The 12936-nt window shown below is 31.5% G+C and overlaps 1 protein-coding gene across 3 annotated transcripts in view; it reads right to left on the bottom strand.

Moving 5' to 3' along the window:
* LOC139491440 (sialomucin core protein 24-like) overlaps positions 1–12936 on the bottom strand; it is a 66893-nt gene that overhangs the window by 17377 nt on the left and 36580 nt on the right. For all 3 annotated transcript variants that reach the window (XR_011656539.1, XR_011656538.1, XM_071279137.1), the window contains exons 9-12: positions 7994–8020; positions 6932–7039; positions 5029–5076; positions 3974–4054 (exon numbers count right to left, since the gene is read on the bottom strand). Coding sequence is in view for 1 of the 3 variants with exons in the window: in XM_071279137.1 (XP_071135238.1) it covers positions 3974–4054; positions 5029–5076; positions 6932–7039; positions 7994–8020 (264 nt within the window). In the remaining 2 variants the exon portion in view is untranslated. The remainder of the gene's footprint in view (positions 1–3973; positions 4055–5028; positions 5077–6931; positions 7040–7993; positions 8021–12936) is intronic.

Raw genomic sequence — 12936 nt, 5'->3', positions numbered from 1 at the left:
ATCTATCAATCCTGCATTATACTTGTATTTATGAGTCATAATTCTGATTGAAGTTAAAAAAATAAAAGTAGGAATCTGAAATGTCTTGGCAAAGTTTATTGTTAGTTCGCTGCAAACTTTTCTCCTTTACAAACTCAAATGAGGGATTTTTTTTCATAAATCTAGTTTATTTCACAGGAAGTATTCAAATAATAGCTGAGCCAGGATTAAATCTTCGAACGGACGGACGGACAAACGGAGGCACAGGCATAAAAACATGGCAGCCATACTTGAATTAGAAAAGCTATTCCAAACTTTGTTACTCTGCTGGAGTTTTTTTGCAGTGGCAAATCCAGTGGGTTCTAGGGGTTTGAACCCCCCTTTTTTTTTTGAACGATCAATGCGTTTGAATTGGGACATCTAGTTGGACCCCCCTTTTAAAAATGGTTTGATCCGCCCCTTTTTTTCACCAATCAAACTAATAAACTAAGAACACTGTCATTTATAAAGAACAAACAAAAAAAACCTAAAAATTCTACCTACTTCTAAAGTTTTGGGATAAACCTGTCAAAAAACATATTTATTACATAAACCTGTCTCAAGTTAAACATACAATTTACAGATTGTGTTTGTACTTCCTAATTAACCTCCTTCGATATGGGCTGTTCTAAAATTTATCAGGTGGGGGATGTAAGACACTTCGAAATTAATTAAACATGGATGGTTGTATTTTACTAAAGAGAATTTTTTACAAATTACAAAAAGAAAGAAAATATTTTATGGGTGGTTGTGGTCATAAAAAAAAGCATCTCATCCCCATCCCCCACATTTATTTTGGAACAGCCCATACTAATTATCAAATACAGATTTAAAATACATTGTTATAAATAGTTTATTAACTACTAGTAACTATATTATCATGATTATATTGAAAAGTCCCTTGCGTGAAGAAAAATTTCTTTAAACTTTTCTGTTATTTAACCATTATCATAGAAAAGAATGGTCAAAACATTTAGAGATAAGTACTGTGGATTTATTATTATTTGTTGGATACCAATTTTCGTAGGTTTTGTGGTCAGAGGTAAACGGCAAATTAAAATGTTCAAGGAATTACAAATTTCCTATATGCTTTGTATGCAGAGATTGACAAAACCACTAAATAAAAAATCCACAAATAATGTAACTTTTCCTCAAACAAGAAAATTAGTATCCATGAAAATAAATGAATCCACAGTAGGTACAATATCGGATTGCTTTAGAAACCTATCAAACAATTCGCCTTTTCAGAATCTAAAGGACTGTGGGTAATTTCATTGTTCGTACACCAAAATGAAAATAACTTAGCATCATTGGATGGATTTCCATTGTTAAGTACGTTTCAAACCAATCAAAACATTTTGGTGTACGCTTTTGAAAATATTACCCAAAATGCATTAGATTCTGAAACGGCAAATTTGCAGATGTAAATGAAAAACAAAATTGGGTTAAAACACCAAGATATACTTCATTCAATCTACTGTGTATTCATTGATGTTCATTGGTACCAATTTTAGTGACAAGGGGAAAACTACATTTTTGCGGATATTTAAATATATGGTTTTGCCGAAGTTTGTATACAAACTATGGAAAATTTTAATTTGAGGATCAGCTGTACCTACAATATCCACAAAAATTGATATCCCATGAATAATAATAAATATGCAGTAATGGGAAAGACGGGAGTACCAAACAAAATCTCTATACTGTGGATTCATTCATTTTAGTGGCTACCAATTTACGTGGATGAAGGAATACTTGCATGTTCATGGACATTTGATTTCGTGCATGTTTTGATGAAGTCTTTATACAAGTCTTTAAAAAAATTGTCATTTGTTGAACATGAAATTTCGTGGTTCACCTATACCCTTGACATCCACGAAAAGTTGGTATCCAACGAATATTACAGCTTATTTCCTAATGCATGCAGAGCAAGACTTTAGATAGCTTGCTTGCTTAGTTTGTATATTGTACAATTTTATTGGGATAATGTCCAATCAAATTTAAATATAATATTTACGGGTTAAAAATGCCTATATATATTGTTTGAAGATGTCAATCTAAATGATTACAAAGCTTGATTTAGCATTTATACAAACAAAGCAAGCAAGCATACCAAAGTTTTACTCTACAAGCATTAGGAAATTAGCTGTAATGAATCCACAGTAATCCATTTACCCTGAGACATTCACCATTGACTAACAAACCTGTATCATTCTCAAAAGAGTCTGGTAGCATTGTATAACAAATTAAATGGAGCCATTAGTTTTATTAATTGTGAAAAAAAACTAAAATATGTTTTCTAAACCATATTACTTTTAAGTTTGATTAAGTTCAAAAGCCCCTGTTTGGTTATGCGAAAGCCTGAAAATCTTAAAATATCACACAAAAAAAGGTTGTGCAGTACAACATGTGCAACATATTTTACTGAAGATTTATATCAATATGTTCTGTTGGAGAAATGTTGGAGATGTATGAACGAATAGCTGTAAACCTCCAGTTGCAAGTTAAATGTATATTTAAGACAAAGGCATGATAATGTGATATGAAATGATGAATATAAACCCCAGCTCTGTACCAAACTGTCAGTCTGCAGGAATACATGTCACCTTACCCAGACACATTATTCTCACTCCAAACTTGACCAGTCTTTGTAAATATCAGTATAGTAATGAACAGTATTAAAACTGTTTTTGTTTTTTTAAATTATGAATACATGTGTAGTCACAACAATGCAGATAAATAGAGGTCTTAAGACTAAATAAATTAATTTTATGTTTCACCTGCAACAAATGTGTCAGAATGTATTTAAAAAGGTTTCTAATCCTGTAGTGACGTTAACTCTCTAATTCTAAAAGAGTTTGAGTTAAAGAGTCCAATTGATGTCATTTATAATAAGGGAGCTACCATTTGATTTTTATGGGGGGGGCTAGGATGAAAAATTTTGTCCTGCATTTTTATTTAGTTGTAAACTCTGTCCTGCCTTTTTATTTTTCACTCTATTCGGTCCTGCCTTTTTTTTTATTAGTTTATCCTGACTTTTTTTTTTACCTAAATTGTCATCCTGCCTTTTTTTTTTTGCAAAGTGTCTCATCCTGCCTTTTTTTTTAACTCAAAACTCCTGTCCTGCCTATTTTTTTCAAATTTCATCCTATCCCCCCCCCATAAAAATCAAATGGTAGCTCCCTAACCTTAAACACAAAATCAATAACAGGAAATGGTGACTTCTGTTTTTCTCAGATTTTTCCCATATCAAAAAAATTTAAAGTTTCTTGGACTTTTTCTCTGTCTGTATCAATTTTGTAAACAAAAATGTCTACTGAAAATTTATTGAGGTTGACATTTTCAATAAGCAGAAGATTTTAAATTTTAATGGGAGGGAGGAAAGAGGGTCTGAAATGCACAAGATTTTGACTTCTGCTGGAAGAATCACATGTATGCCCTGGTGTACATACATGTATATATATGATGATTACAGATTTCTATCTAGCATCATTATGTCAACATTGCCTATAATACAATAACCACTAAATAGACAGGATTCATATAACCAAGACCTTGTTTTCATGGTTCACTGGTCAGAATATCAAATATACACCTTCTCATCAATAGTGAACTTTCTTTCAACTGTTTTAGGGAGTTAAAACTGTGTTATCTCCCCTTAAAATCAATATTTATTAATTCAACAGCGACACATTTCTACGGCAAACATACTACTGTGGATTCATTATTATTCATGGGATACAAATTTTCATTGATTTCATGGTTACAGGTGAACCACGAATATAAAGGTTTCACAAAGTACAAATTTTCTAGTCTTGTATCATGTGTAAGACATTAATAAAACCGGGAAATATCCACCAAAATACAAATTATACAATGTTTCCTCAAACAACAAAAATTTGTAACCACGAAAATAAATGAATCTACAGTAGGTAACAATAAATAATATAATTACCTTCAAATACTGGCTCCGGTGTTGGTCTCACGGTTGTTGGTTTTGAGGTGGTTGTCGGTGCCTCAGTAGTGTGTGCTTGACCTGCAAAAAAAATATTTTATTTCACCACGGAGACAATAAAATTCTGAAAACTGAATAGCAAGATGATGATGATGCTGGATAAGTCTATGCAAGTATTTAACATCCAGTGGAAAATATTACAACCATATCAGTACAACAACCTGAGATATCAATATAAATACTGGTTTCTACTAGACAGCCTTGCTCATCAAAGAATTTTAAAATGCTCATTCGCAAGGGAACAGTCCCAACGAGGACATGTCACCTTACCTTGAACATTATTCTAACATTTATCTCCCCAGTCTTTGGGATAACTAAATGTTGCCTGCCTAACAGAGTTGCAGTAAATAACAATTTTAATGTTTTTGTTTTTACCCTGACAGTAATAAAACTGATAACCCCGGCACTAAAGGCAAGCACCCAGCCTAAAGACCCATTGAAGTTAACTAAATTGTGAGAGCTTTGTTAACCTTGGTTATGTATTATCAACAATATTACTCAACTGAAACAATTTGCTTTCAATAAAATTTCTTTAATGGAGTAGGCCCAGTAAGACCCCTTTTTTGGACCAAAAAAATAGCATTTTTTCAAATTTGTTAAAAATTTAAGTTTTCGCTACTCATTGGAAAGTAAAATACTTTGGTTACATAAATATGGACTGTTTTAGACGATGCATTGCACATGCATCAGGTATTAGCATCATTAATTTATACAAAAATAACTGAAATCTTCACTATTTTACCAATCATGCTAATTTTTACAGTTTTTGTCTAAAAGGGAAGTGGCCCCACATGTGTTCAGTCTTAATATTGAGACTGAACATGAATGTGCCCAATTACATTTAAGACAAAAACCATTTGAAAAGTGATGTTTTATGGCATTTTTGAAAGATTTTCATATTCAAGGGTGAATTTGAGCATCTTACAGGACCAAATCAGTTCAAATCTTTAATATAATTCTCATTCTAAAGTATATTCAGTAATACAAACACTTACATTGGTCATCAAGTGGAGCACATGTGACTTCTGTCTTGTTGTAGCATCCTGTAAAACATATAATTATCCAATGAAAGAAGACTATTCAATTTGCTGCATGATAGAAACATAAAATATAAATACTAGCTAAACTAGCTTTTTCTTTAGGAAATCAAGAAATGTGAACAGAAAATGTCATTAAACAAGAATGTGTCCCCAGTACACGGATGCCCCATCCACACTATCATTTTCTATGTTCAGTGGACCGTGAAAATGGGGTTAAATCTCTAATTTGGAATTAAAATTAGAAAGATCATATCATACATAACATATATACTAAGTTTCAAGTTGATTGGACTTCAACTTCATCAAAAACTACCTCGACCAAAAACTTAAACCTGACATGGGACAGACGGACGAACGGACGAACGAACGAACAGACGGACGCACAGACCAGAAAACATAATGCCCATAAATGGGGCATAAAAATGGGGCATAAAAATACATGTGTGTACAACTAAATGTAACATATCAACATAGAATCATTTTCATAAAAGCTACAATACTTATGTTTGTGCAATAGAAGAAAAAAAGAAAGTTTAAAGTCATATGCAACCACAAATATTTTTTTTTTTATCATTGCACATGTTTTTTATGACTAGAATTCTTTAATTTGTCCACATTTAGAAGTTTACTTTATTTTAATTGCTTGCTTCGAAAAAAGCAATTCGCCCACATATTTTCCGTATGCAGGTGACCTTAGTGTGACCCTTCTCGTTATAATCTGGTGATCGCAATACGCATGGATCTGTCATTGAAATAAACTATTATCTGATTGTTCATGTTATACACATGCTCAATATCCATGCTTCTTTGTTTATTGTTTACTATAAGGTGACAATCGGTAAACTACGGCTTCAAAACACAGCAATTAATTAGCTGCCATATTTGTTAAATCATAACAGACAGAGACAAAAAAAATTGACAATTATACAATATTTTTGCGTAAGAAATGATAAAATCATGCACAGAAGACTAAGTTTATGATATATACATGCATTGGTTTAAGAATTGGATAAACGTTATTTTTTACCAGTCACTCGTTTGATATGACTAAGTATTCAACATTTCAATCAACAACAAAAGTTAAGTCCTCTGCTAGTTTTTTTTATTATTCGATTTAGGCGTTTTGAGTGATTGGCAACCACACAGAATAAATGTCTATAACATGTACGATATGACAAGTTGGCAATACAGGGGAACCTTCACATTATCTGACCCAGTCAATTGATAACCTGAGCGTGCAAAGAAATGGTCTTGTCCACCCTGTTATAAATATGATTATATGTTGACATGATACTTTGTTAGCTTTGCTTAGTTCCAGTCAGAATTTGGGAAAAGTTTTAGGCGTAGAAGGATAAAACAAGATAAATAAAGAATTTCACTTTGCATTTACCAATTAATTCTGCTGGACAAACAACACATTTAAAGGTTGAATTTAAAGTTTTCATGGAAAGAATAAGGGATAAAATTTGCTTAACAAATCAAATAGGTATGGAGAATGTGTCCCATGGTGATACCCCTACTTGCATAATGAGCATACAAATATATAAAACTTGACATGGAAGGGGCATGGTTATGTGATTTTTATACTTTTTTAAAACATATAATTTAGAAAAAAACTTAGATATAAAGAAACATAAATAATTTGCACTCTGTTTAAGTTTTTATCAACTGGACCATATATATTTACAGTGAGCTTAAGTTTTGGGCCAAACAGTAAAACATTTATAGCAATATGCCTTTTTCTCATGTTTTAGAATCCTCTTTCACTATTCCATTATTTGATATAATAATTTTTTTTTAATAATATTTAGCCTCTCGACTACCCAAGAGGCCCTAACTAATTAATAAATGATTCTACCATCGAATGGTGCCTTGTCTTTTCCAGTACACTTAACAAACACACATCCAAGGTCACTTCCATGTTTACAGCATTCCGTCACATTTTTTGTGAAGTTTCTGCAGGACACTGAAATTATAAGGTTTATTTCTTTTAAATTAAAGTCCATATTGTTTGTAATGCAAGGTAGGTATAATAAGACCCAGTTTATTAGCTACTGGAGTTATAAAATTATTAAACGTATCCAAGCCTTCCAAAATTTAATAAATGTTACTGATAGATACAGAAAAGTCATTTGTGGGGCTACATATTTGTTTTTTTGTATATTATTTAGGCCATTAGTTTTCTTGTTTGAAATGTTTTAGATTTGTAATTTCAGGGCCATTAAAAGCTGACTATGCATTGTGGTTGCTCATTGTTGAAAGCTGTAAGGTAAACTATAATCTCTTGTGAAGAGTTGTCTCACAGGAAATCATACCAAATTTTCTTTTTTATACATGTTATATATATCATGTCATGAGCATGTTGAAGTCATACTCTTCTGAATACCATGTAATCTTCATAAAATAGCTGTACCCATAAAAACTTATGGTTTACTGAAACCTGCTGTATTTAAACTACTCATTACCACTCTTGTATATGTTTATGATTACCTCCCTTGTAAATGTTAACATTTATAGACTATTTTCCAAAGTTTATATTTTTTCAACAGGTTTCCTAGGACATCCTGGTACCAAGTCAAGTTAGAGCAACATAGAGAAGTAACATCAAGCTTTTAATCTGTACAATTCTAGGGGAAAATATACTGCTTCATATTTTCTTTACAAGACAAACTCATTTGAAAATAGTTGAATTTTCTCCTCAAATTGCACTGATTAAATGTTTGATTATACTTATTATGACCCTTTCAATAGATCCAGTACCAGGATGTTGTAGGTAACCTGTCAAAATATAATACAAACAAGAGTCAAAAGTCTGTTATATGAAAATAGTCTATTACCTCCCTTGTATATGTTTTTGATTTCTTTCCTTGTAAATATTTATGATTACCTCCCTTGTAATTGTTTCTACCACATTACTTACCTGTAGGTACAACTGGTGTTGCAGCACCTGACAATAAATATAAAATCTCCTTAAATATTTGTTATCATTAAATTTTTACCATATATATAATGGGCAGTCTGTGCCAAACTGTTTTAGGGTTTGTCTGACCGAAAGAGAAATTTGGACTTTTCTACTATATGTTAAACCAAAATATCTTAAAGTCTCTGTCTGTCCAAATGATTTTTTGTCTGACATTTTGTCAGTCAGACAGAGTGTTGGATACACTGAATGGGGAGTATTCTTCCAATAAACACATTGTCATACTAAATTCTTTTCGATTTCAATTTTCAAAGATCGTACTTGAGCTCAAACTGTGCCTTAAACCTGAAGTTGAGGAAACATGCATCTTATTAATGTAATAAGGTTGACCTCTTAAAAGTATGGAGAACCATTGGAGGCAAATATTATCCTTTTGGGTAAGAGTTATATTACTGTCCCAAAATGGAAAGAGTTAATATATTTTACAAGAAATAAAGACAAAAGATTGCTTTAGAAATAGCAATAACATTTTCCATAAAATTTTCAAATTCCAAAAGGCAAAACACCTGTAAAAAAGAATGTGTCCCTAGTACATGGATGCCCCATCCGCATTATCATTTTCTAAGTTTAGAGGACTGTGAAAATGGAGTAAAAACTCTAATTTGGCATTAAAATTGGAAAGATTATATCATAAGGAACATGTGTACTAAGTGTCAAGTTGATTGGACTTCAACTTCATCAAAAACTCCCTCGACCAAAAACTTTAACCAGAAGCAGGACAGACGAAGAAGGAATTGATGGACAAACAAACCGACAGACGAACAGAGGCACAGACCACAAAACATAATGCCCATAAATAGGGCATAAAAAAGTTTCATAGCAATCCTACATAGAAAGTGGGCTTAAGAGTGCTTACAATACAATTTTCCATATAATCTATATCCACAACAAATATCACTAATTAAAAAAGTAAAAATAATTGATCGGAACATTTTCAAAGTCCTCTCAAATATTGCTGATAAACTGTGGATTCTTTTATTTTTGTGGGTACCGATCTTCGTGGATTGAAGAAAACTTGCATATTCATAGATATTTAATTTGGTTGTTTTGTCAAAGTCTGCCTACATTCCCTTAAACCAGGTGCTCCGCAGGGCGCAGCTTTATACGACCGCAGAGGTTGAACCCTGAACAGTTGGGGCAAGTATGGACAAAACATTCAAGCGTGATACAGCTCTGAATTTGGATTGTGATCAAATTTTTGACATTACATGGTTTTTTTTTACACAAAACAAATGTCAAGATTTTACAAATCAATTAAAAATTTCTTCTTCAAACTTTTTAAATCTAAAATTAAATAGTTGACACAGCATAGGTTTCTGACACAGAATGAATGTGGTTTAATGAACTTAAAAGTTTTTTTTGCCTTTGAGCAATTCACTATGCTGTTGAATATTAATCCTCTCAAAAAAATGTTTGAAGAAATTTTCTTTTTATTTATGAAATCTGAAATGACAAAAATTAAACCCCCCCTCCTTTTTTTCACATCCCCGTTTCCCTTTTTCCAAAACTGATATCAATTCAAATTTCTAATGGAGTTTGCAACAATAACTACTCTTTTAAATACATCATAAAATATTAAAATGTAAAATAAAGTGCTTGTTATCACTGAATGGTAAAGATTGGTTGGTAGTAAAAGTGAATATACATTGTTTATTGTATAAAACAATAAAAAAAACTTCATCAGCAACATTTTATATTGGCAAATTTCCAATGAAGTTATTTACATAAAGTTATTGGCAAATAAAAATAGAAAATGACATCATAGTCATGTCTGGCAAATGTCCAACATACATTATCTAAAAACATTTTAGATAAGATAAGGAAAAAAAGCTTCATCAGCAACATTTTATATTGGCAAATTTCCAATGAAGTTATTTACATAAAGTTATTGGCAAATGAAAATATAAAATGACATCATAGTCATGTCTGGCAAATTTCCAACATATATTATCAACTACTATTCTATACAAAGAAAGATAACTCCAATTGAAAATTAATTGCTATTGCACAATATTGTGCAATTAGATATTTCTTGCTATTGTGCAATACTGTGCAATTGAAAATTTCTTGCTATTGCACAATACTTGATATGGAATCCTGATTTGGACCAACTTGAAAACTGGGCCCATAATCAAAAATCAAAGTACATATTTAGATAAAGCATATCAAATAAGCCCAAGAATTTATTTTTTGTTAAAATCAAACTTAGTTTAATTTTGGACCCTTTGGACCTTAATGTAGACCAATTTGAAAACTGGACCAAAAATTAAGAATCTACATACACAGTTAGATTTGGCATATCAAAGAACCCATTTATTCAATTTTTGATGAAATCAAACAAAGTTTAATTTTGGACCCCGATTTGGACCAACTTGAAAACTGGGCCAATAATCAAGAATCTAAGTACATTTTTAGATTCAGCATATCAAAGAACCTAACTGATTCATTTTTTGTCAAAATCAAACTAAGTTTAATTTTGGACCCTTTGGACCTTAATGTAGACCAATTTGAAAACGGGACCAAAAATTAAGAATCTACATACATAGTTAGATTCGGCATATCAAAGAACCCCAATTATTCAATTTTTGATGAAATCACACAAAGTTCAATTTTGGACCCTTTGGGCCCCTTATTCCTAAACTGTTAGGACCAAAACTCCCAAAATCAAACCCAACCTTCCTTTTATGGTCATAAACCTTGTGTTTAACTTTCATAGATTTCTATTTACTTATACTTAAAAGTTATGGTGCAAAAACCAAAAATAATGCTTATTTGGGCCCCTTTTTGGCCCCTAATTCATAAACTGTTGTGACCTCAACTCCAACCAGATGCTCCGCAGGGCGTAGCTTTATATGACCGCAGAGGTTGAACCCTGAACGGTTGGGGCAAGTATGGACACAACATTCAAGCTGGATTCAGCTCTAAATTTGGATTGTGATTAAATAGTTGACACAGCATAGGTTTCTGACACAGAATGAATGTGTTCTAATGAACTTAAAATTTTTGTTTTCTCTTAGAGCAATTCACTATGCTGTTGAATATTAATCCTCTCAAAAAAATGTTTGAAGAAATTTTCTTTTTTATTTATGAAATTTCAAATGAGAAAAATTGAACCCAATTTTTTTAATCACATCCCCCTTTCCCTTATTCCAAAACTAATCTCAATTAAAATTTCTAATGGAGTTTGCAACAATAACTACTCATTTAAATACATCATAAAATATTAAGATGTAAAAAAAACTGCTTGTTATCATGAATGGTAAAGATTATTTTAATTTATCAGTTGGTAGTAAAAAGTGAATATACATTGTATATTGTATATAACAAAGATTTAAGTTGATTCTGGACAAAGAAAGATAACTCCAATTAAAAAAAAATCTTGCTATTGCACAATATTTTGCAATTAGATATTTCTTGCTTACTATTCTGGACAAAGAAAGATAACTCTAATTAAAAAAAAATTTGCTATTTCACAATATTGTGCAATTAGATATTTCTTGCCATTGCGCAATACTGTGCAATTGAAAAGACTTGCTATTGCACAATACTTAATATAATAATTTTAGATCCTGATTTGGCCCAACTTGAAAACTGGGCCCATAATAAAAAATCTAAGTACATTTTTGGATTCAGCATATCAAAGAACCCCAAGATTTCAATTTTTGTTAAAATCAGACTAAGTTTAATTTTGGACCCTTTGGACTTTAGTGTAGACCAATTTGAAAACAGGACCAAAAATGAAGAATCTACATACACAGTTAGATTTGGTATATCAAAGAACCCCATTTATTCAATTTTTGATGAAATCAAACAAAGTTTAATTTTGGACCCCCATTTGGACCAACTTGAAAACTAGGCCAATAATTAAAAATCTAAGTACATTTTTAAATTCAGCATATCAAAGAACCCCAAGGATTCAATTTTTGTTAAAATCAAACTAAGTTTAATTTTGGACCCTTTGGACCTTAATGTAGACCAATTTGAAAACGGGACCAAAAATTAAGAATCTACATACATAGTTATATTCGGCATATCAAAGAACCCCAATTATTCAATTTTTGATGAAATCACACAAAGTTCAATTTTGGACCCTTTGGGCCCCTTATTCCTAAACTGTTAGGACCAAAACTCCCAAAATCAAACCCAACCTTCCTTTTATGGTCATAAACCTTGTGTTTAAATTTCATAGATTTCTATTTACTTATACTTAAAAGTTATGGTGCAAAAACCAAAAATAATGCTTATTTGGGCCCCTTTTTGGCCCCTAATTCATAAACTGTTGTGACCTCAACTCCAACCAGATGCTCCGCAGGGCGTAGCTTTATATGACCGCAGAGGTTGAACCCTGAACGGTTGGGGCAAGTATGGACACAACATTCAAGCTGGATTCAGCTCTAAATTTGGATTGTGATTAAATAGTTGACACAGCATAGGTTTCTGACACAGAATGAATGTGTTCTAATGAACTTAAAATTTTTGTTTTCTCTTAGAGCAATTCACTATGCTGTTGAATATTAATCCTCTCAAAAAAATGTTTGAAGAAATTTTCTTTTTTATTTATGAAATTTCAAATGAGAAAAATTGAACCCAATTTTTTTAATCACATCCCCCTTTCCCTTATTCCAAAACTAATCTCAATTAAAATTTCTAATGGAGTTTGCAACAATAACTACTCATTTAAATACATCATAAAATATTAAGATGTAAAAAAAACTGCTTGTTATCATGAATGGTAAAGATTATTTTAATTTATCAGTTGGTAGTAAAAAGTGTATATACATTGTATATTGTATATAACAAAGATTTAAGTTGATTCTGGACAAAGAAAGATAACTCCAATTAAAAAAAAATCTTGCTATTGCACAATATTTTGCAATTAGATA

Source organism: Mytilus edulis, chromosome 10 (assembly GCF_963676685.1).
Source record: "Mytilus edulis chromosome 10, xbMytEdul2.2, whole genome shotgun sequence".
NCBI classification, from domain to species: domain Eukaryota; kingdom Metazoa; phylum Mollusca; class Bivalvia; order Mytilida; family Mytilidae; genus Mytilus; species Mytilus edulis.
This window is presented reverse-complemented; position numbering and strand designations above follow the sequence as displayed.